General features: G+C 39.1%; 3 protein-coding genes across 4 annotated transcripts in view; 1 reads left to right on the forward strand and 2 right to left on the reverse strand.

The window, feature by feature from the left end:
• Positions 1 to 6,055, forward strand: part of zbtb47a (zinc finger and BTB domain containing 47a) — a 7,472-nt gene extending 1,417 nt beyond the window's left edge. Inside the window, exons 2-6 of one of the 2 annotated variants that reach the window (XM_046877081.1) lie at positions 770 to 1,978; positions 2,154 to 2,301; positions 2,397 to 2,519; positions 2,593 to 2,737; positions 3,803 to 3,938. In XM_046877081.1, the coding sequence (XP_046733037.1) occupies positions 770 to 1,978; positions 2,154 to 2,301; positions 2,397 to 2,519; positions 2,593 to 2,737; positions 3,803 to 3,806 (1,629 nt within the window). In that variant the 3' untranslated portion in view covers positions 3,807 to 3,938. Of the gene's footprint in view, positions 1 to 769; positions 1,979 to 2,153; positions 2,302 to 2,396; positions 2,520 to 2,592; positions 2,738 to 3,802 lie in introns of both variants that reach the window. The other variant, XM_046877080.1, reaches the window with a different exon arrangement.
• Positions 6,056 to 7,198: 1,143 nt separating this feature from the next.
• klhl40a (kelch-like family member 40a) lies at positions 7,199 to 11,935 on the reverse strand. The gene is made up of 6 exons (XM_046877056.1): positions 10,649 to 11,935; positions 10,119 to 10,279; positions 9,806 to 9,913; positions 9,510 to 9,695; positions 8,864 to 9,013; positions 7,199 to 7,581 (listed from the first exon to the last, which is right to left on the reverse strand). Exons 1-6 carry the CDS (start codon positions 11,768 to 11,770, stop codon positions 7,470 to 7,472), a joined length of 1,839 nt encoding a protein of 612 aa, XP_046733012.1. The 5' UTR covers positions 11,771 to 11,935; the 3' UTR covers positions 7,199 to 7,469.
• A 942-nt stretch (positions 11,936 to 12,877) lies between these two features.
• On the reverse strand, positions 12,878 to 23,659 carry hhatla (hedgehog acyltransferase like, a). The gene is made up of 12 exons (XM_046877057.1): positions 23,467 to 23,659; positions 21,337 to 21,476; positions 19,687 to 19,754; positions 19,102 to 19,215; positions 17,910 to 18,104; positions 17,548 to 17,757; positions 17,180 to 17,351; positions 16,374 to 16,518; positions 16,244 to 16,279; positions 15,897 to 16,098; positions 15,138 to 15,279; positions 12,878 to 13,286 (listed from the first exon to the last, which is right to left on the reverse strand). The coding sequence occupies exons 2-12, from the start codon at positions 21,440 to 21,442 to the stop codon at positions 13,162 to 13,164; spliced, it is 1,515 nt and encodes a 504-aa protein (XP_046733013.1). The 5' UTR covers positions 21,443 to 21,476; positions 23,467 to 23,659; the 3' UTR covers positions 12,878 to 13,161.
• Between the last annotated feature and the right edge of the window lie 1,366 nt (positions 23,660 to 25,025).

Below are 25,025 nucleotides of genomic sequence, written 5' to 3' on the forward strand. Positions count from 1 at the left end.
GAGACAAGGTGAGGGAGGTGAGATTGAGATGGTTTGGACATGTGCAGAGAAGGGACATGGGGTATATCAGTAGGAGAATGCTGAGGATGGAGCCACCAGGTAGGAGGAAACGGGAAGGCCAAGGAGGAGGTTCATGGATGTGGTGAGGGAAGACATGCAGGAAGTTGGTGTGAAAGAGGCAGATGTAGAGGACAGTGGGGTATGGAGACGGACCCCTAATGGGAGAAAGCTGAAAGAAGAAGAAGTGTTGGTTAAAATGCCATTAGCTCACACTCCGCTCTTATTATAGGTAATAGGCGATGGCACTAATGGATCAGAACCAGGTTTCCTGGTTGCACTTGATTTATTGTGTAGTTTCGCTCAGCAGTTTTTAAATCGGAAAAAATAAATTGTGGTTCCATTTAGAGTCATGATTCAGGATGTCTTCTCATTTTAATGATTCTCCTGGACACTTATTCAATAGTGCATTACCAGAACAGTAAATGGCTCCAGATGCAGAAGGAGATTTAGATTTGTTGAGTTCGGGGATTTCAGAAAGGTGTTATCCGATCAGCGATGGCGTGCGAAGTCACGTGAATATTCATATATCTGCCTCAAGAAGCATTAGGATGTCATTTAAATATAGAATTATATCACACGTAAAACTTTTAGCTTCAGGAACCTGGTTATGAAACAGAAAATAATGATTGTTATATCAAATAATTGTTGCATGTAAAATTAGTTGCAATATTTTTCCTCTTATTTGAATTCGGTCCTGTCTCCATTGTAGCTGATATTGGAGAAGACCGCTGAGCACCCTTCAGGGGAGTACTCCGTGGTGGAGGATATGGCCCTGCACTGCACTTTCCTGATGGAGCGTCTGAACGAGCAGCGCTTGCTTCAGCCAGACCTGTGCGACGTGGACATTGTGCTTCAGCGCCACAAGGCCACCTTCCAGGCACACAAGGGTGTGTTGGCGGCCTACAGCCCGTTTTTCCACTCGCTCTTCGCCTCTAGTAAAGAGCTACAGCGTGTGGAGCTGTCTCTGGAGGCACTCCGACCACAGGGATTTGTGCAGATTCTTGACTTCATCTACACCTCTAGGCTGCTTGTGAACAATGGAAATGTGCGCGATGTGCTACGTGCCGCCACCGTGCTCCAGATGGCCAATGTTGCGTCGTCATGCCGCGAGCTGCTGTCACGTGGCTCGCTGCGAGACGAGCAGCCCGAGCGGGATATCCAGACCTGGAGCAACAGCAATGGAAACGGAGCAGGCGGTGACTCGAATTTATCAGTGGAGATCAAACAGGAACAGGATGTGACCAGCGCCAAGATCTTTGGCACAAAGAGCGAAAGAAGCCCATGTGTTGCACACATTGGAGAACGACAGCACTTGGGGACAGGCAAGGAGGAATGTAATATGGAGGTATTGGAAGATTCCTTCAACAGGAAGCAGATCATTGTCGAGCTTAATCTCAACAACCAGACTCTAAATCTATCCAAAGGACTGGAAGGAAGCTGTTCCTCTAAGGCACCCTTTGGCTTCGAGGCCGAGAAGGACACCGGCGACTCGGAGGAGGACCGAGAACAAAGCGAGGATGAGGTACCTGGAGGGACGAGCGAGGACGAGGCAGGAGACGCGGCACGTCTGGATTTCAGCGCTCCCAAATTCCTGCCTCGAATATCTCGCAGGCAAACCGGATCCTCGGTAGATGCCATGGTTACTATGAGGACAAGTATGCGTGTAAGGCATGGAGGACGTGGGGGTGTGCGGCGTGAGGAGGAGGAGGAAGAGGAAGTGCTTGAACAGAGACTGGAGGAGAGGCGGAGCTTCCCGTGCGTGAGGTGCCCACAGGTCTTTACCAACAGCTGGGACATGGAGATGCACACCAACGTCGAACACAACTACATGCAGGGATGTGACAAGTGTGGCACTCGCTTTCTTCTGGATAGTGAGCTGCTCCTGCATCAGCAGACAGACTGTGAGAAAAATTTACAGGTACACAAACACACACACACACACACACACACACAACAAGTACACAAGTACCTCCTGAGGTGGTAATGAAGCATCATACCATCGTAAACTGAGATTCGGATGAGAAATCGTTCTCAAATTCCGCCTCGTTTTCTGCCATTTATTTCTGCTGTCTTTGTCATTTTTATCTTCGCAGTGTCCTACCTGTGGCAAAGACTTCAAGAAGCTTTGGTCACTGCACGAGCACAATAAAATTGTCCACGGTTACGCCGAGAAAAAGTTCACTTGTGAGATATGCGGGAAGAAATTCTTTACAATGGCTCACGTTCGCAAGCACATGGTTGGTGAGTTAGCAGCTCCTTTTTGCCACTTGTTATGGACTCCGGCCAAAGCCAGCGTGTTTTTTAAAAGCTTCCTGAACAGTCTCTTGCGTTTTCAGCTCACACGAAGGAAATGCCGTTCACCTGCGAGACGTGTGGCAAGTCTTTCAAACGCAGCATGTCTCTCAAAGTCCACTTCCTTCAGCATTCAGGAGAGAAACCCTTCACGTGTGAGGTAAATGGTTAGTATGAGCTGATTATATGACGAGATGATTGGGTTTGGACTTTGGTTTGACCTGAGCTCATTTTTTGCAGAATTGCAACGAACGATTTCAGTACAAGTATCAACTCCGGTCGCATATGAGCATCCACATCGGCCACAAGCAGTTCATGTGTCAGTGGTGCGGCAAAGACTTCAACATGAAGCAGTACTTCGACGAACACATGAAAACTCACACAGGTAACATTATGCAAACCTGACCTCAAATAAACTTTCAGATTTTCCTCACACCTCCCAGAACCACACCCCGAGGTGGACCTGCAAATCGGAGTAGTCAGATGACCTCCTGGAGGCTGAAGTGAGCAGATCCTAAATCCCTGCATCCCTTCTTTACATTCTAGCTTCAATTTCTATAGAAAATACTTAAAGCATAGGGGGCTTCTTCTGAAGGAGCCGTCACCAAACGACATGTTCTTGCTCATTTAAGCAAAATGACATCACTTCCAGGTGCTGCTTCACTTTCATGGTTGCTGGTTTCTTAGGTTATAGGGTTCTCCGTGTCAAAGTAGGATTACTCTGGGTTTAATTGTTTTTTTCCCCAACCTCTTAAAATCACGCCTGTTGGAAAATTTGATGAATTACCTGTAGTTGTGAAGGAGTGTTTATACAATGTCCTTCAATGAATCATTGTCCCCCAAGTGTCCCATTCAGTGTGTATTCCTGCCCCAACATCTAGCATTCCTGGAATCGATTCTGTATCTAACATTAGAGGTCAACCGATTAGATACTGATAGCTAGGTATGATCGTACTTGCAGATAACCGATTAATCAACTAACATAACACTCTATGTAAAATACTGAACTTTATTACAAAAATAAAAATGTAGTGAATCATAAAAATGTGTTGAGGAAATAAATATTCATTAATACATATTATATAATTAGTAAATTATTAATATAATATAGCCCTCTCCATGCAGCGCGCAGTCCCGCATGTACAAACAAACAGCACGTGGTGTCAGTGATTCACCTCTAGAGGTCGCTCTCGTAATGACAAAGCTGGAAAAACAAAAACATTGATTTTTGCCTTTATCTTTATTATTAAATTCAAATATGATACGAGATAAACATAAAAATTCAATTTAAATTTTTTTTAATTCTCTTGCATTGTTTTAGAGGGCTGTTCCAACTGTGGGGGCGGGCCGTATTCGGACCACGGGCCATAGTTTGGGGACCTAGTGACAAACGATATTTTCACCATTCCCAAACTCTTTGCAGATGTTTACTTCGATGTTTATGTCCTAGGTGAGAAGCCGTACATATGCGAGATCTGCGGGAAAAGCTTCACCAGTCGTCCCAACATGAAGCGACATCGGCGCACGCACACCGGCGAGAAGCCATACCCGTGCGAGACGTGCGGCCAGCGATTCCGCTTCTCCAACATGCTGAAAGCTCATCGTGAAAAGTGCTTTCAGACCAGAAACCCTCCCACAGAAGCTGCATCCACAGAGCTTGAACCCGTCTCCAACAACCCATCATATGTGACTGATCAAAGTTCCTCGAACCCAAAGGACTTTGGACCATGTTCTGCATTCCTGATCGCACAGACCCACGCGAGAGACGCGTAACTACTGAACTCTTTCCTTACCGAGCTAGAGGTACTTAGCTTCGGTGTACAAACCAAGTATCTAACGCTCCTCAGAATAAAAAAATGTTGCCTTGAGAGAGGTAAAAACATAGTGTGCCATATTTGGTATTACAGTATACAGCCTTCAAATGTAGCTGCCATTAAATATATAAAAATCTATGTATGTATATGTAAGTATAGTTATATTTGCAATATCTATTAAATATACTGAAGAATTATAGCTACGGTTACAGTCATTACTCCTCATATGATAGCATTATCCATGTCTTAGCATTCTATGGGAATTTAGGAGGACTAAAATGCAGTATGAAAGCATGTGAAGATTTGGGCCTGAAGTAAATAGATGAAGAAAATAGAAAAATTGATTGTTGAGGCAAATTTCCTTTTTTTTTTATTGTTTATGCATCAATGAGGTCAGAATATTGCTATTTATCCTCTCAAATCTTCCATGAATTCTCTCTATGCTATCGGTTCTATCGCTTTTCTGTTCTTTATAGTCTTTAAAGGTCACAGTAAGGGTTAATGTGTATTGAAACATACTGCACCTTATAATAAGAACCGGAAGCGTTTAATTCTTGTTGGGGTGGGACGTCTGATCCGAATCATTGTGAAGGTGATTTTAATTCTTGTTGGGGTGGGACGTCTGTCCAGGACGATCCGAACTTTTATTGTGATGGTGATTCTCCACCTTGCTCAAATATATCATTATCTTTACTTAGATTTTTTTTTTTTTTTTAAAGATGGATGTAGCAACACTGTGCTAATGGTACATGGCGATGAGTGTAGTGCAGATGCAGCTCAGCATGTACCAATACACAGATATGTGTGACTGTTATCAGTTAGACGCATTTTTATTATTTCTAGTGCACTGAATCAGGAAGACGTTGTCTCGTAGCAAAAGACTGTATAGAAACTTAAATGAAAGATGTTACTGAGATTCAATACTTTGGTTGTACACAAAATTGAATTTATTGCTTTTTGTTACACTCTGCCCGATTCCTTCAAACTCCTTCAAAACCTGAAATTCCAAGTACATATCCTAGCACATCCAAAACATCCTAGCAAATAAAAATAATCTGTACTTCAAATGAACAACAAGCGAATGCAGGTGAAAACGCACATTATTATATACAGTAACGAACATTGTGTATTCTTATGTACCCCCACCCCCCAAAAAAAGTGTATTTTTCTTTCTTTTTGTATGTGTATGAAAACATTTGGGGAAGTAGAGGGGAGTAAATGTTAGAGAAATGTAGTTCCTGGACCAACGTACCAGCTACAGTAATTTCCTCTAAAACCCCACCCTACTATTGACCTTTTAAATCCAAAAAGCAAATAGGGATTTATTTCCTGTATTTTTGTTGTAACGTTGCTGAATCTCTTTGCAAGCACTTTCTTTCAAACCTTTGCACAAGACATTTGTATATTTTAAATGTGTTGTCGTGATCATTCTGTGAGATTGGAAACTGTGATGAAATGCTGATATTATAATCCAGCACCTTATTTTGACCAAGTAAGCCGTTCTGCTTTACCCATTTTCCAATTTAATTTGACTTTAAATGACCTATAGGGTAAAAGTGTATTCACCAGATTACCTCTGTACCTCTACTATGCCAATTTAATACTGTAATCTATTTGTATGGTGTTAAATATGTTTGTCCTCCATGTGTCAGATGAGTGTTTTTCTTTCAGGCCAATAGAAGTTCTTGTCTTAGTTTTGAAGAGTTTAATGTGGTCATTGTGATTTTGGAAAGTTAAAAGCTGAGCTCATATTACTGCAGTAGTTTTCTTTAATATATATATATATATATATATATATATATATATATATATATATATTTTTTAACTGTATTCTAAAAAAGGTGTTATGTTTTCTGGACTATGGAGACCCATTAAAGGTTATACGCTCACCTTCTATCTGTTGTGAACTTTATTCACGTGATATAATGGGATTGGCTGGGAGTCACACGTGGCTTTAATACTTCGGTTTAATACTTGGCTCATTCACAATTATTAAACTGATGAATACTTTTAAACAAATTGAAAGAATTGATTAGCTGTAGATTTTACCTTCTGGAGCATATGTTTTTTTTTTTTTTTTTAAATAGCAATAAACTTTAAAAAGCTTTATTTTGAGATTTTTAACTTACTGTGTTAGAGCATTAATACTCCTGGTGTTTTATGGTTTTTGAGAGACATGTGTGTGTTCCCTTTTGGTTTCTATGCAACAAACTCAGTATTGTAACAGTAAGAAGACCCAACAAATATATATATGTATAGATGTTCCTCTTTATTATCATTACAAAAAAATCCTCCTGTAGCATCAATAACACAGTAACACACTCTTGGTTTCTCCAAACATTCAGCTGAAATACTTTGTCTCTTGTAAAACTTGACTGAAGTTTCTTCTCCATTCACTAGTTGGGGATTTCTTTCTTGCGATCCAGATCGTCCCAGAGCAGTAAAATAGGATTCAGGTGCGGTAAATCGGAGGCCGTTCTATGATGGATATCACTCCAGACGACTGTCTGCTCTCTTACAGAGTTTCAGTCCAGACGGAATTGCATTGTGTTGAAGTATGAAATGGTTGCTTTCAGAAATGTCACATTTGGACGCCCTTGAACTTTCTTCCAGTCAATTACTGTCTAATTTCTGTGTGTTCATGTTTTCTGGTAGTTTGACAAGCTGTTTTTCTGTTTTATTATCTTTCAGAGAGGGATCAGGGAAGGAATGAGTGTTTATAGGTAGCACTATAGTCCTCTCTCCTTGATTTGCTCATTTGATTTGAACTTATGGAAGTATAGGCCAAAATGGTGAATTTGCAAATTGTAAGGTTTATGATGACTAGTAAAACCAGTGTGTCTTTACATGTTGTGCATTGAAAGAAAAACTTTTATAGAGTATAATTAATTATGTTCTCTCAAATAAAATCCCTTGTTCCATTTTTCACTTCTGTGTTTTCACCGAACGCTTCGTCATTCTGTCGAGTTGCGCTCATTCCTCTTGTATTCGACATGTCAAAAACCACAAGACATATAAAATCAAACCCGGTCTACTTTTCTAATAAAGATGTCTTTAATTCAAATATGTAGAAATCACATCACACCTTTTCCGCAGACACATTCACAGTTCAAATCTCGAATGAAAAATGGTCCGTTCTTTGTCTCCACCTGCTGTCCAGTTTTTACACTCGTACGTCTTCCTTCTTCTTTTTTTTCTTCTTAATTTTCTAATGCACGAAAACTTGATTGTGGAAACAGCTAAAAGTTCCAGTGCTTGTCACACGCTAAACTTCATGTGCGATACGTGTCGTGGGTTTGTCGATTACATCTTGGTGAGGCGTAAAGCGTTGAGGCGAACTCCTAAAACTGTGGCTCCTGCAGCGTAGCGGATCTCACGCAGCATCCCAGACCAGCAGTTTTCCTCCTCGTCGTACCTGTGAGGTCCAGAAGATTAGGATAAGCATCATCATCCAAATAGGATTCACACCGACAAATTTTTTTTTCACGTTTATAATTTGTGTTCTTGGTTTTGCACTCTGATCAGTCGTCTTCTTCTTTCGGCTTCTCCCATTAGGGGTCACCACAGCGGATCCTCCGTCTCCATACCCCCCTGTCCTCTACATCTACCTCTTTCAACCCAACTACCTGCAATCCTTCACCACATCCATTAAACTACTTCTTGGCCTTCCTCTTTTCCTCTTTCCTGGTGGCTCCATCCTCAGCATTCTCCTACTGATATACCCCATGTCCCTCCTCTACACATGTTCAAACCATCTCAATCTCACCTCCCTCACCTTGTCTCCAAAACGTCCTACATGCGCTGTCCCTCTAATAAACTCATTTCTAATCCTGTCCATCGTCGTCACTCCCAACGAAAAACTCTACATCTTAAGCTCTGCTACCTCCAGCTCCACCTCCTGTCTTTTACTCAATGCCACTGTCTCTAAACCATACAACATCTCAGGTCTCACCACAGTCCTATAAACTTTCCCTTTCACTCTCACAGATACTCTTCTATCACAAATCACTCCTGCTATCACTCTTCTCCACCCACTCCACCCTGCCTGCACTCTTTTCTTCACTTCTCTAACATACTCTCCATTATTTTAAACTGTTGACCCCAGGTACCTAAACTCCTCCACCTTCACCACCTCTTCTCCCTGCAACCGCACCCCTCCACTGCCCTCCCTCTCATTCACACACATGTACTCTGTCTTACTCCTACTGACTTCGATATACTCTGATCAGTCTGAATCTACATAATGTAGAATATGTTGAATATATATTATTATGTAAATTAGGTCTTAAGCTAAATCCAAGTTGATTGGAAGTCAAGTTGAAGTCAAGTGGAAGGTGAAGTTTGTGAGCTGAAACGTTTGTGTGCACAAGATACCCAGGTTGGGTCCTTGAGGCAAATGTATTAACTCTTAACTGTTCAGTTGTATCCTATTAGCTGCTGTGGATAAAACAATCAGCTAAATAAATACATGTAAAATATAGATAAGCAACAGTTAGAGGAATGTTTTGACTGTCTAATGTCTGATCTCTACAAATAATCTCATAATTAGGTTTTTTTCTGAACATTTTGAGACAGCTTTTGATTATGTTCTTATATCACCTGAAAAATTATAATTTTTGATACATAAAAGCTTTCACCAAAATATAAGAAAAATCATAGGGTCTGAGGAACCCTGGTGGTATGAGCTGCTGACTCACCTCCAGATATCGTTCATCTCGGTGGGTTCCAGTTTCTCTGTGGTGTCGTTGGGCATCATGGCGAAGCCTCCCACAGCATACAAACATCCAGACAGTGAGATCAGGTTTAGAGAGCTTCTCTCCTGGGGGAACTCCTCAGACTCAGACCACCTAGGTCACACAACAGCCATTTTTTTTACTCTACATACTGTATGTTAGGAGTTTTCTTCTATTTTTATAAAGTTCATCACAGTTACAATGTCAACAGAACTTATATATTCGTGTTCTTTTAATACTTACATTTTAGTGCATTTGACATATAATAATAATAATAATAATAATAATTATTATTATTATTATTATTATTATTATTATTAATATTATTGTTATTATTATGAACTTTTGCTTTTCTTTGAAACCAAACATGCAGTACTACTCCAGCCCAGTAGATGGCAGTAATGACAACAGCTCCATCTTTCCTCTACCAGATAAGTACTACAAAAATGTGATCATCCACACTTTTCTCACAAATTAATAGAATGATATTAAATAAGCTGAAGATTTAATTTATATTCAGTTTTCAGAAGTTTAAGAAGAACAGGAATCTCCTCAAGAAGGCCAAAGTCAGAGATAAGTGTGGTTTGAGATCAGCGTGTCATACACTCACATGTTTTTAGCGATGTCATAAACCTCGACTTTGCTGGTCAGGCCGTCATCAGTGACTCCCGTCACCACGTAGATTTTGTTCTTGTGGACCGCGACCCCAAACAGAGAGCGAGCGGTTTTCATCGGCGCCAGATCCTTCCACTCGAACTTCGAGGGGTTGTAGACACACATTCTTTTCAGGCACTTCCTTTAAAATGAGATCAAACCCAGAATCTGTGGTCATGAAAAATTTATAGAGGAATTCTTTATGCAAAACTTGCTTACTTAGTATCAAAAATATAGACAAGACAATCATACTTGCTCTCGGATTTTCCACCGATGATGTAAATGAGCCCATTATGTGAGACAGTCCCGTGGCCATAGACTGAATACGGAATCGGGTCTGATTCGCCCCATTTGAAAGATCTATGTGGATAAAAAAAACAAAGACAGTGTTGTCTTGATTGAGAAGTAAACATCAACAGCACTTCTTCTTCTAAATACCTTCAATCAAATATTTAATCCAAATCGACTGTTGCTCAGACTGTTGGGGGATATTTAACACTTACAGTGTTTTAAGAAGAAAACAACAGCATTTATTTCATTAGAATTAATCCTCAGCTGTACTTACTGCCTGTCATAGATCATGACAGTGTCCAAAGCATGTTCTCCTTCTTTCAATTCTTTTCCACCTATGACAAAAAGGGAATTCTTGGCATCGGTGATCCCGAAGAGGCAGCGTGGAGTTGGCAGTGAGGGCATCCCGAGCCATTCAGAGCTCATGGGGTCAAACTGGCAGAGAGAGAAGTAGAAGAACATGCAGCATACAAATGAGCTTGTGCTATTCTTATATGAAATCGTTCAGAAAATATATATTTTTAAAGCTAAATCACTGAAATGAACAATTAAGATCAACAAAGTGCTTAATAGCGTCAAAGGTCATGATGTATAAATTAGCCATGATTCATATGCTCTGTAGCCAGAACAGCTGTTTTAATATTGCATTAATCCTAGATGAGGACTAGATGAATCACTGGAATCGTATATGGAGTAAGTGATGCATGGCATACGGCATGTGTTTGTAATGGAGATGAAATTAGTGTTGTGACAAAGCAAGTAAGCAAAAACTTCACACCAATCTGAGATTTTTTTAAATGTTACCTGTAGGAAGTAAGAGCTGAATGGTTCGTCTGTGTTCTGCTCATTATATATGAGCCCTCCAACCACAAAAATCTGATTTTCTTTGGTCACCAAGCTGCAGTGATTTTTTGGAATCCCAGTAGATGAAGAGACTAAGTAGCATTCATTTTCAACAGGCTCGTAGGCGACCGTCCCCGTGTTGCTAATCATTAATATGAAGTCCTTAAGAAACATTCCGAAGCGCAGGTTGTTATTTAGGATCCCAGGAAGTAGACCCTCCTCACTTTCATCCTCATCTTCATCACTAACTGAGGCTCCTGCCTTCTTGGCTGATGAACCACTCACTTTGGAAAGGCGTCCCTTTTGTGCATCCTTGACAAGTTGCAGATCTTTCTTGATCTCCTGGTTGGATTTGATGAACGGGTGCCCCTCCACTTTCTCCTTAAAATAATCAGGTGGCATCAAACGAAAGCGTACGCAGTGCAGCAGTTCTGGCAGATCCCTCAGCCGTTCAATCTGATCATACTTGACCCATTCCATCAGAGCTTCAAACACTGTTTCTTCCTTTTCCACACTGAGGGAATCACATGTGATAATGGCAGCCAGTTCTCCAGATCCAAGCTGGTGGAAGTCCTTGTCCCGGATGATGAGCTCAAAGCGGTCACAAATGTAGTCCCGAGCCTTTGCTGCCAGTCTCGGGCACTCCAGCAGTAGCCCAAGCCTGAAGATGGCTAAACAATTGCTCAAGACCATTTTATGCTCCAGATAGGATACACAAACACTAAAGATGGAGGGGATCTGATAAATGTTGGCCGCCATGAAGACGTCCTGGACGTTCTGCTCAGTAAGATTGATGTCACAGGTATAGATGTACCTCAGAATCATTCCCATAATGTCTGGCTCCACATCTTTCAGGACTACTTCTCGTTTTTTGCTCTCCTCCAAGTCCGAGAGGAACATGGCCTTAAAGTACGGGCTGCTGGCTGCCAGCACCAGCTTGTGGCAAGGGAAATCCTGGTCCTTAATCTTCAGGATACAGTCCACAAACTTGTCATTCTCAAGAAGTTCGCACAGGCCACCCAGAAGAAGCGACTGCTGGTACAAACGTGGCTCTGTTACTGGGTCCACTGGCGCGGTGGCCATCTTGTCACGGTTTTGTCGGCAACGTTAGTGTGGTATTGATGTAGGAGGGTGTCCGGCTCCTCTCCCACAGCAGGACTGGTTGGATTAACAGTGTGAATCTATGAGAAAGAAATGGAGGCTGGTGTAGTGTGGCTTTGCCGCTCAGCTGCCACTGGCTATCAGCTGTGTTTAATTTTAGAACTGAGTAAAGCCACAGGACTCACATTTGGAGGGCCTGACATATGAGATACCTTTATCTTCCCTCCCCCTTTACTGCAGCCATCTTGACCAAAAGGCTCTAACCACCAGCTGACATGATGGCAAAGTATGGTGAAAAACAAATGCTTATGGAAGGCAAATCATGTAAACATTTGCACACATTAATAATTTACACTAATTTACAAACTAGGATGGTTTCCCAATTTCAATCGAGCTGCAATTTGCATCCATCCAATCTTTCATAATGAATTCCTTAGTCTTATTACTTTTTAAAACTATTTTTGTTGACTATCTTGACCTCCAGTTAATGTTATCATAGTTTTTAAAGCCTTTTTTTGACCAGGCTTCTCATTCATTCAACTTCAGGAAGAGATTTATCCTGGTCTGGGTCATGGTTGATCTAGAGACCATCATGGGAACATTGGCCATAGGCCAGCATTACACCTTGGACGGGGCACCAGAGAACCACCACAGGACCGCAGTACTTCTTTGGTTGATTTTAAAACTGAATTTTAATGAGAAAATCTGGTCTGAAAGGAAAACTTTGTTTTTCTTCAAAACTTTTTATTAAATTTGACTCCAAAGGACCTTTTGGTATAATATTTTCAGTCAAATGTTGACTAAATGTTGACGACCCTCAGAAAATGCTCTTAATATTGGTTTATCAATAAAACACAAAGGTGAGTAACTATATAACATGCGCAGGTTTATATCTAATGTTTATATGTAGAACATGGTTATGAAATAATTGGTGGGTAAGTATGGGGTGATGTATGAAAAAGTGTCATCTAATCTCATAGAGGATTAAAAGGTGTATGGATCTTCTTCCTTATAGATGTCTATTAACAAAATGAATTAAGTAACAGTTATGTGTGATGGGTATAACAAGAAAAAAAACAAGACACAAAATCCATAAAGACTTTTAAAACTTTAATTGTTCAATATATTATAATCTGCATAAAATATTTGGCCAAACAATCCTTAATAGATATCAATAAAATGAATAAAAAATGCACTTGGTTTGTACATGCCAGTCTCTGAGAAAGGAGTTAAACAGCAAGTGCACTTGAGGCCTATTCACAGTTGAAAAACACCCTGTGCTTATTAAACAGGCTTGTTTTCGATGCAGTGACCATGGTGACAGGAGCTGCTTGGTTTCGGTATGAGAAGCTTGGACAGTGTTGTTTGCTCGTTTAATCGGTTTTGGGTTTGCTTGGCTCTGGTTCTTCGAGGATGGCCAATTTTCGTTCGCGCTCCTTTATCAGCTGTATGCCGCAGTACGTCACTAACAGCACTGACAGAGTGGACAAGGGGAAGCCTGGGGGTGACACAACAGCAAACAGAAAGTATAAAGAAAAAAGTATTCTCAGGTTCTGTTCACTATTCGGCAACGGATATCCTATTGACCTATTCATGTCATATACACATGTATACAGTGCATTCAAAAAAGTATTCAGACCCCCTTCCCTGATACTACAAACGTTTTACTGTACAATTAATCTACACTCAGTACCCAGAGGTGGGAAGTAACAAAGTACAAATACTGATTTTCCAGTATCAGTACTTTACTTCGCTATTTATTTTCCAGACATTTTACTTTCATGTATTTTTAAACCAGGCTTGTTACTTTATTGAAGACGTGATCGATATTTATTTTCTTCTCGTTGTGCTCTTTCTTCAGCCTGTTTCAACCTGTTTCTTGTCATTGCATGGCTTTTTCAGTCTACTTCAGCTGGTGTATCTTTTCCTGGTTCTCACACACCACAGACGTAGGCTAGTTTATGAAGCTCACAATTAGCAGGCAGAAGGCAGTAAGAAGTCTGAGGTTAACGTGGATGAGACAGAGGGAGACAGTGATGTAAACATGACTGAGAACAGAGACGTTCCTGATCACCTGATCATCATAGTCTTCTCTCTGCTTGTGTTTTATATGGTGGACCTTCAGTCTGGATACATTCATTGGAGAACAACATTTTAAATTATTTTGTATTAATATATTAATATGATGTGAAGTCCAATTACCAGTGTGACACTAAAACAGGCCGTAGTAAAGGCTACTTTTTTTTTACTAAAGTACATGTCACAGCCCAAACTTCTTTACTTGAACTTGAGTGAAAAAAGTGTAGTCAGAACTTCAACTTTTACCAGAGTCTTTTAAAACATAAGTACCTGCACTTCTACTTAAGTGAAGGATGTGTGTATGTGATGTTTTGCCACCTTTGTTGGTACCCCATAATGACAAAGATTCAACAGAATTATAGAAAAGTTTGCAAATGTATGAAAAATAAAACCTGAAATATCACATGTACATAAGTATTCAGACCCACTTTTTGAAATTTAGCTCGGGTGCCTCCCATTTCTCTTAATCATTGCTGAGATGTTTCTAAACCTTGATTGGCATCCACCTGTAGTAAATTCAATTGATTGGACATTATTTGGAAAGGCACACACACCTCTCTATAGAAGGACTCACAGCTGACAATGAATATTAGAGCAAAAACCAAGCCATGAGGTCAAAGGAACTGCCTGCAGAGCTCAGAGACTGGACAGTTGCAAGGCACAGATCTACAAAAAAAACTGCTGCACTGAAGATTCCAAGAGCACAGCAGCCACCATAATTTTTCAATGGAAGAAGCTGAACATCTCTGGAGAGACCTGAAAGTGACTCTCCTATGACTGTCCCCATCCAACCTTCTCCCAGCTTGAGAGAATTTGCAAAGAAGAATGGCAGAAAATCTCGCAATCATAAATGTGCATAGCTTTGTTGTGTCATAACCAAAAAGACTTAGGGCTGTAATTGCTGCCTACAGTTCAATTTATGTACTTATCAATTTACTTCTTATTCATAAACTTAAAGACATTTCAAAAATTCTGTTTTCACTTTGTCATTATGGGGTACTGAGTGAAAAGAAAAATCAATGTAAATAATTGTAGTATCAGGCTGCAAAATAACAATAAAAAAAATGAAGGGGGTCTAAATACTTTCTGAAGACACTGTATTTATGATGATACCTAAAAGCTTAAGCTCCAGTTTAAAATTCAATAAAACAGGATTTTATCACAATACTTATCTATATTTGAATTCTAAGTATTTCATTACTGAGTATTCACTCACTTATATAATGTACTGCACAATAGTTTTACGCTACAACGCTAAAACGTCACTCACCCTTAAACAACAATCTCTTGGCCACCAACTTAGCAAAATCCAGGCTGTTTAGTGCAAGGACGTTATACAGGACGATTTGCCAGAAGTTAACAGCGTTGAACAGCCCTCTGATACGGCGTGACATTGCCTCAGACATAAGACCCTTCAAGGGAAAAAAAAACATTACGGTAAAGTTTTTTATTGGATATAAATCACTTATACCACAGTACCTTTACACTGTGATTCTGATTATTCAGAAGGTATTTCTTCTTTTTCTATAGCAGCAGCTTGGAGAATAGTTTTCTAATCTTTTTTATAATTACAACTTACACAGAGACCTTACTGAAATGGCATGAAAGTGTAATTATTGATATAATAAGGACTTTCCATAATGAGAATTTTATTTCACATTTTTGGAAGGAGTCTCCAGTGTCAGCACTTTATAACAGCTTTGTAACAGATGCTACAAACATATGCATCATGGGAAAGTCTTTGTGGTTTGTCTGTAATATAAAGTTGGTTGTTCTTTATGTTAAGGGAATGATGGAATATTTATGCTGCTATAACATAAGTGCAAACAAGAACTAACTTGTTTTGTGAAACTTCACAAATATAAATGGATTATTATTAAATTAACACAAATGTATAACCCCAGCATTTATTTAAACCCTATAATAACCTATTCCAATTTGTTGGGAACCTGGTGACATTTTTAACTTTTATGCCTCATCACAGTGTTTTAAACTGAATTAGGATTAACAGGTGATTGACATTTCATACCTCAATGGTAGAAAAGGGGGGCAGGGAGAAGAGCTTAGCCACCCACAACTCAAAGTTCAAACCAAAGCAATTGAAGAAGGACCAAATGTACACCAGTTCACAGGGTCCAAGCCACAGGGTAGTAATGGCAAAAGTGCACACTGTAGCGATGAGCTCCTTGAAGATTCCTTCATGATTTCCGCCAATGTAGTCATACACGTACCTTAATACAAAAAACAAACAAAAAGTAGACTTCTTTCCTGTATCTTAAAATCCTACCTTGCTGTTTTTTGCCCCAAAAGACACAATTCTGAGTATATTCTGTATATTTGGAAATTAATTAAGAAAAGTACGTTTGTTTGGCTTACTTGCATAGAAAGTCGTTGATGCCTCTGTCAAAGTGCCTGGAAATGTAAAACAAAATATAATAAATTAAATGGAAATAGATTATAAGTTTTTTATTTTATGTCAAAGTACATGTATTGTGTATATACTCACGTTTCGGCGAAGACGTACAGCATGGTGATACACTTAGGAGGTTGGGGAGGGTCCAGGTGGTCTAGCCGAGACACCGTGTTGATAACACCAAACATGACAGCTGATTTCACCCAGTCATACACCAGGTTCGAGTACGCCAATCCAGCTGAAATGATGACAATAACAAACACAAAAATCCTTGAATGGATGATTTAAAGAAATTTCATTTACAATGTTAACAGATTTTCTTCCTAATACAGGAGACACCTAAAAGGATGTGGGATGGAAAAGATGCACATTTCCTGGAGTTAGCACACCAAATTTGCTCCAAGTGAAATTTAACCTGTCAGTCAAAAGTCAAAAGAAACCAACTGGGTGAGTCTTTTGGTCGATCAAAAAAGTAGAAGATTATTCATTATTCAAGACATTTGTCTAAGCATTTTTCTGTTCAAATTTCCATCTATGATTTTTTGTTTTTATTTTAGAATACTTTACTGATTCCACAAGGAAATTGTTATTTCTTTGCATATCTCAGCGATGTAAGAAACTGGGGTCAGAGCACAGGGTCAGCCATGTTACAGCACCCCTGGAGTACAGAGGGTCAAGGGCCTTGCCTAAGGGCCCCAAGCTAGCAGCTTGGCATTAAAGTGGCTTGAACCCCCGACCTTCTAATCAGCAACCCAGTACCTTAACCACTAAGCTACCACTTCCCTGTCTTGATGTTTCTTTGATTTCTTTGATGTTTGTCCTCCTCTTTGGTGGTTTATATATAGTAATTTATGAGGGTCTTGTTGTATGCATCCAATGCAGTGTTACTGGAAACTGACCTAATGACCAATCAGATAAATCTTTCACCAGCTTCAAGTCACCCGGGATCGTCAAAATGTACAGGAAATGGAAAAACACGTCCACCACCAAAATGGCTCCAAGGTGCACCAAAGCGTGGATGGTGATGTTCCACATCTCTCGATCTTTACGAATCAGATTAGGGTTGTTGGCCTGAGAATAAAACAAGATTCCATTACAAATCTTACATTGTTAAAGAAAGACAGTTTTTTTTATGAATCTTTTATCTACTGTATGTGTAGCACATATTTTATTATTACAATTATATCATCCGAATTTATGATTTTGTGGTCCATGGATATGACAAAACTTTTAGTGAGAGTAGTTGTAACTGAAACAAAGCACTCGCCTGCACGTGGAATCGATCAAACGTCATGATGGGTCCGAAGAAAAAGAAAGGGAGGTAGAAGTTGTACTTGATCAAATCCAGGAAGCTGTACTGGCTGTCCTTCTTCTCGCAGTTCTCCAAGGCGAAACTCATGCAGCGCATGATGGAGAACCCACATCCTCCGTAGAACAGGAGCTCCTGAAGGTCGAAGGTGCCAGTGACGAAGCCAGCCTAAAAAAAAGTTACTTATAGAATCAGAAATAAAAATGTCATCTCATTTTATTTAGCTACTCTGGAGATTTTCAAAAAAGAATTTATTGCTCAATGTACATTGAGATATTTTGTTAAATGAACAAGAACAAATCAGTAGCACAGCTGCCCACCTGCCAAGAGCTGAAGGGCTCCATCTTGAAGGTGGCCAGGCTGGTGAGTCCAGCCAGGAAGCAGAGCCACTTTCTCTTAATCAGAGCTATACTGTACATAAGGATGCAGTGAGACAGGATGAGAGAGACGTACGTCCAGCCCATGATGATGAGCACGGTCATGAAGCCATACAACATGTAGATCAGAGACCTGTGCTGTGGATCAGGATAAAGAACGCATTAGAAAACAGTACTAAACTAGTGTAGTAATTAATACAAATATCAATGTTAGACAAAGTAATGAATGGTCATGTATTAACGGTGTTATTATTTATTATGGTGGTTTTAAAAAATTTCGAGACTAGTTTTGTAACACACCAACAGATGGTAGCACAAGGCTGCTCGCACAGTCACAGGGAGCACCAACCTTCATAAGTCAGTGTGACGAAAAAGACATCGTCCTGAGTAACATCTGCAGCTGTGCAACTGGTGCTATTGTGACTATGTGCGCACTCTGTTACCGAGCTCTCATCACATATGAGTTTCTCGCTCTATCTAATCTAATCTGATCTCACTTCCGCACCCACCCTACTCACCAGATTTGAAGCTTGTTACCTTACTAAAAAAAAAAAAAGAAAGTATTTCTGTATTGAAGAATTTCCAGAAAACTTTACCTCTGCCTGTTGCTGTAGACCCCTTTTCCAACTGCCAAACAAATGAACTATTTCCTTAATCCACTGATGTGGATCTTCTACATTATTTCTTGTGTAAGGTGTTACTATGTGGAGTGACACAGCAGAGTGTTTTGAGTATCAGTATCTTCTGACTAATCAGATTTGAGAATATAATAAGATTACAGTTATTACAGTACAAAGACCTAATGGTAGAACAGTACTAGAAGGACTTAATGGAAATGTGATTTTTTAGACTGAGCAAATGGAAATGAAATGAAAAGTTGCACATTTTAAAGTAGGACATAATTGTTACCTTATATATATTCATACCAATCTCCACAGGAAGCAGACAGAAAAAATAGAAGTGCCTTTGATGTTAATTTCAATACAAAGACAATATAAAGACACACTCACACCTGATATACACTGAGGTCCCTGTTTATTAACCAAATATGCCTCTATTATACAAACCCATACACTCTGCACATGCTTGTACATAAATAGTTGTATCTTATATTCTGACCAACAATCTGACCAACCTTGGGAGAAATCATGGAGCAGATTTTGGCGAAGATCACATGGCCAGCGAGGGCAAACAAGATGTGGTTGCGGAAGGTGGTGAACCACATCGCCCACTCAAAGTCAGCCACGTCCTGGAGAGCAAAAACTCATTGTTACAGCAGGTCCAGAAGTTTTCATTTTAGTTGTTTAAAGTATTTTTAAACTACTCAAGTAAAGGTGGGTTATAGTATGATGATTAATTAATTGCCTACAATCATTAAAGTAGTTCCATTAGTTGATTTTTTTCTGCGTTAATTTAATAATATTACGCAGATTACGTTTTTTGTGAAGAAATAGAAGGACCTAAGCGATTTTATGGACATTTCATAAAATTGAATGTAAACTCTAAAGTGATTAAAAGTAAAAAAAGAAAAACAAAAAAAAGGGGTTGTAAGAGAAATAAAACTATTTATGGACATGATGGTACAGGAAAATATTCAGCAAATGCTCATATTTAAATGCATAAATGCTGAAATGTGCATTTCTTTCATCTTTTATGTGTCACTAATAAGATTTTACCTTTTTCAGTAAAAATATTTGAGAATAAAAGCCAGCATATTCACCATTTTTCTGCCAAAGTAGTGCCATCCTGTTTTCACAGTTCCCTTGAAGGCCTTTCTGTTCACATTCTCTGGAAATAAATAAAATAATTAAGTAAAATGTGTGTGTGTGTGTGTGTGTGTATATATATATATATATATATATATATATATATATATATATATATATATATATATATATATATATATATACATTTACATATATACATACATGTTTGTGTCTTTCTATCTATCTATCTATCTATCTATCTATCTATCTATCTATCTATCTATCTATCTATCTATCTATCTATCTATCTATCTATCTCTATCTATCTATCTATCTATCTATCTATCTATCTATCTATCTATCTATCTATCTATCTATCTATCTATAAAAACATAGCATTCTAGATTTCAGAGCTACAGAGTCCACAGTCTGATCCTAAGCTCTGTGGGAAATTCTCACGTTTTGGACTCCTTGTGTGCATTTCCTCAAGTTTTCTTCCACTTCACAAAAACATGCCAAATTGGGGGATGACAACATTTAAAGGTGTAAATTAGTGTGCAAATATGTGAGATGCCTTGTAATGAATTGCCATCCCATGCGATATGTGTTTCCAGGATCGACAAGTACCCCAGGCTGCAGAACCAAAAGTCCAATGTGTGAAGTCAAATCTGATCTGAATCTTCCTTTCTGGACAAACTTCAACCAAAATGGTTGGAAACAGCGTGTTTCATGCTTGAAATACAGTAGAGTATGCATTGTTGTGTGTACTGTTCCAGATCCACCCCCTGAACTTTCGGTTCTGTAGCATAGGTTTCTCAGGATGGGCTCTGGATCCACCATGACCCTAATAAGGACAAAACTGGAACATCAAATCATGAACAAATACTCATTATGACATCATGACTTGATTTTTGTGTAAAGGTGATAACATACAGAAATCTGACCTCAGCATATTTAACTTAAATAATATAGATGATTGAAGGTTGTCAGGAGAATTACTGAGCAAGACATTTACATTTACATGACTTTCACATGACATTTAGAGACATTTACATTTACACTACTGAGCAAGACATAAAGATCATCTTACACAGATATACATTTATTAAACTATTTATATTTATAAACTGTAATAATCATAATAATTATTGAGATCTCCATCTCTGTTTTAACAGAAATCTGACAGTGTATTTTTGGGAAATGAATAACAAATGTGTTTGTTGCATAATATGTGGGTGGATGGTGGGTGTTAAAAGCCCCTTGTGATATTTATGTCATTCAGACATGACAGTGATTCATGATTCGGATTGAATAACTTTCACAAGAGGTAGAACTGATGCGTGGCTTCCTCTGGTTTGGGTCAAGAAACATAAAAACGGTAGAAGATCAAATACAGATAAATCACAGCTGAACATTCATCATGTTCTCATCGACCCTTCTGGTATGTGACTTATAAATGACTCTGGTCCTGAACAAGTGGGCTACAATTTTATTATTAATATTCTGTAATTTTTTAAATAGAAATCCTAGAGGGATGCAGTTAATTAGACCTCCTTCTATGCATCATATAATGTGTTTCACTCAGATTCTCTCGTCACTGATATTCGTCATAAAACGGTCTATTAGACACATTATCATCAGTATGGAAATGTGATATAACTCACCACTGGATGCCTCGATGATCCAACTTCCTGCCCACACTAGAGCCAGAGAGAGGACAGCGGAGTAGAGGTAGAGCTCAGCCTTAGGCAGGGCCGCCTTGATCCCCATGATTCAAATCTAGCACCAAAATCTAAAGTGGAAACTACCAAGGCCAAGAGAGGAATAAAATCAGCATGTATAGATTAACTCATGTTAAATATATAGATATTTTTGTATTTATCACATAGATAACCAGACACAATATAACATAATGTTAGCATTATGACTATATAAATATCTATAAATATACAATACAAATAGAATGCATGTTCAGCCTTCTATTTGTATTGTGATAATCTATTGTTATAGAAATTACGGTGCTAAATTCAGAATGTAGCAACTACATATTAACTTATCATTTACTCTGTAATCTGCACGTTGAGTTCATTCAGCCCTGCACTACTACAATAACATAACATAGAATTATGCTTCATTTTGTTCAATGCAATTCCATTTTTCTTTAATTAGAAAACGTGTTCTCATTTGTATACTTTTGTTAGTTTTCTTTCTCCATATCACGCCTGTATTACTGTATTGATATTACTAATTAGTGCTATTAAACACTTACCAATGAACTAAAGCATCCATCATTGAAAGTTTTTCCGAAACACCCAGAGAGAGAGAGAGAGAGAGAGACAGAGAGCGACAGAGAGAGAGAGAGGTGGAGAGAGCAAGAGCGGAAGAGTGAGAGAGAGAGAGAGAGAGAGAGAGAGAGAGAGAGCAAGAGTGGGAGAGAGAGAGAGAGAGAGAGAGAGAGAGAGAGAGAGAGCAAGAGTGGGAGAGAGAAGGAGAGAGAGAGAGAGAGAGAGAGAGAGAGAGAGAGAGAGACAGACAGAGACAGAGACAGAAAGAGAGAGAGAGAGAGAGAGAGAGAGAGAGAGAGCAACAGTGTGAGAGAGAAGGAGAGAGAGAGAGAGAGAGAGAGAGAGAGAGAGAGAGAGAGAGAGAGAGAGATTGCCTTTCCCACGTGCTACAAATGATCTGAATGCTGATTGGTTTAATGTTTTGCCCCCACACCACACACACACACACACACACACACACACACACACACACACACACACACACACACATTTTTATATATTTTTTTTTTACTCAGCTCACTCACATCCTGTATAACAATCTGTCTTTTTTAAAAACATTTACATCTTTACATTGTTTATTTTTTATTGAGGTTGATATAGCACCTGATTATTCTATATTATAGAATTGATATTAATATGATGAATGAATGAATGAATGAATGAGTGAGTAAATGAATGAATGAATGAATAAATAAATATTTAAGTTTTATTTAAGCATATGAAAATGTAAGCTAAACTGCAAGATAGACATTTTTTGTGATTCTGATGACATTTTTGTAAGTGAATCAAAATGAATTCAATTCTCTTCAAATGGAATCATAAATTGAGTCATAATGGACATCTGTCTTCTGGACAATACTGCAGTGGATTTACTGGGAATGGGTGGGAGTAATGATCTATTGCATCGTCTCCAATTGAAATTTAAACATCACCAACTTAAATAATACATTTATAATGTATTGAACAATACATTCATATATTACATTAAGCACGGTAGTTATTACATGGTAATTATGCATTAATAAGCAAAAATAAATGAATCCAAATGAGTTTTTAGGTTTTTAATATGTCTTTTTACTACCTAAAACCTTGAATACATTTAACATAGATGCAAAATAATCCAGTAAAATTAGTGCACCCATTTGCCTATCAAATTCTCAGAGCAACTCGAAGGCTGTGGAGCGACTTAAATGGGAGTGTCCATTTCACAGCTCCTCAGAAACAGCACCGTCAGCTGCTCAGAGCAACCTCTTCCTATTATAGCCTGAGCAGTTGCTCATTGCTCCAAGGCTTTCACTCCACTTCGGGGGTCTTTATAATAGCGTCCAATAAATAACACACCCTGACCCTTAAAAGAGCTCATTTGATTGTGAGTTCATCTGTTAAAACTCTCACGTTCACCTAAAAGTAAACCTGAAGAGCATGCGCTGATTTTTTTTATGAGAATTTTAAGTAATTCTGCAGTGCAAGTGTTTGTAGATGAAGTAAAGCTGATTAGTAAGTACTAACCTCAGATCCACTCTTGAGGGAAGCCCCAGATACTTGAAGAGCAGATCTCAAGCTTCCACTAAAAGAAAAGAAAAAAAAAAGAAAAGAAAGGGGGGAAAGGGATGAAGGTGCAGTTTGTCTTAATGCATCCGTACAGACTTGAGAGTGCCGACGTTCCGGCAGTGCGGCTGGTGGTGGATGTTGAGGCAGGAGGGGGGAGTTGTGGGGTATATTTAGCTATCACTCACTCCAGCACTGCAGTGGATGGCTGTGCTGTGCTGTGCTGTGCTGTGCTGTGTTGTGCTGTGTGTGCTGTGTAAGATAAACCTGCTGTAGGCTACCAGAGAAACTCAGCATGGCATTTTACACACTGGACTTGTTTGCGTTGTGGGTGCATTTATGTGTGGATGGAAAGGTTCTGTTAAAGAAGACTCTAATTGTTTTGCTTTAAAAAAAAAAAGACCCCCAAAAAAGCATAACATCTGGATTTATATATAAGGACAGGAGCCAAACCGTCACATACTGTTGTATAATAATCAAAGACAGGAGTGTCACCATTAACTTCCTTATACACACCAAGACTGAAGAAAAACCAAATGACACTGTTGAATTGTGATTTTGTTTTACTTTGACTACTTATTGCTTTACAGATATATTATATGCCATATGTGAACACCTGATTTTAACACTCACATTGTGCTTGTTTAATGTCCCAATCCAGATTACTGCTGTTATAATAAGATACACACGTCTGGGAAGGCTTTCCACTAGATTTTGTGATTTATGTTCATTCGGCTACAAGAGCATTACTCAGGTCACACAGTGATGTTGGGTGAAGAAACCTGGAGTGCAGTCGGTGTTCCAGTTTAGCCCAAACATGTTCAGTGGAGGACCTGAGATCTTTGTATGTATGGATGTGAGATTTGTTAAAAGAAAGGGTTTATTATTAGGTGTTGTTCTGGTTCAGAGTCTGAACCTTCACTGGCTTCCAGTAGCTGTACGTATCAGATTCAAAACACTGATGTTTGCCTACAAGGCCACAAATTGACCAGCACCATCTTACCTCATCACACCTTGCACTGCACCATGCTGTCTGAGATCCTCCAGTACTGCTCGACTGGTACCACCTTCAAGGCTCTTCTCTGTCCTGGCACTGAGGTGGTGGAATGAACTTCCCCTAGATGTCCATCCAGCGGAGTCCCTGACTATCTTCATGCGACGGTTGAAGACCTACCTCTTTCTGAAACACTTACGTTTGCTTTGTAGAATTCAAGAGTTATATTTATATTTAGTTTGTAATTTAGCAAACCAGTGTCGATTTATTCATTACTAGAGACTCAAAGCACTTTTGTACGTCGCTCTGGACGCGGACGTCTGCCAAATGGCGCAAATGTAAATGTAAATGTAAAGTGTCTTTAAAAAGAAGCTCCTCCTAATCCTCTCCTCACCATCCATCCTGTTGGCCTTCAGGGAGTAGAAGCGCTTACTCGACAGAGACCTACAAAGAGAAAGGAGGCCAGGATGGATTTTCAGCATATTTATAGTATAATAAATGTATTATAATATTTCCCTAATTAATG

The sequence above is a fragment of the Silurus meridionalis genome, chromosome 20 (genome assembly GCF_014805685.1).
Source record: "Silurus meridionalis isolate SWU-2019-XX chromosome 20, ASM1480568v1, whole genome shotgun sequence".
Classification (NCBI taxonomy): Eukaryota; Metazoa; Chordata; class Actinopteri; order Siluriformes; family Siluridae; genus Silurus; species Silurus meridionalis.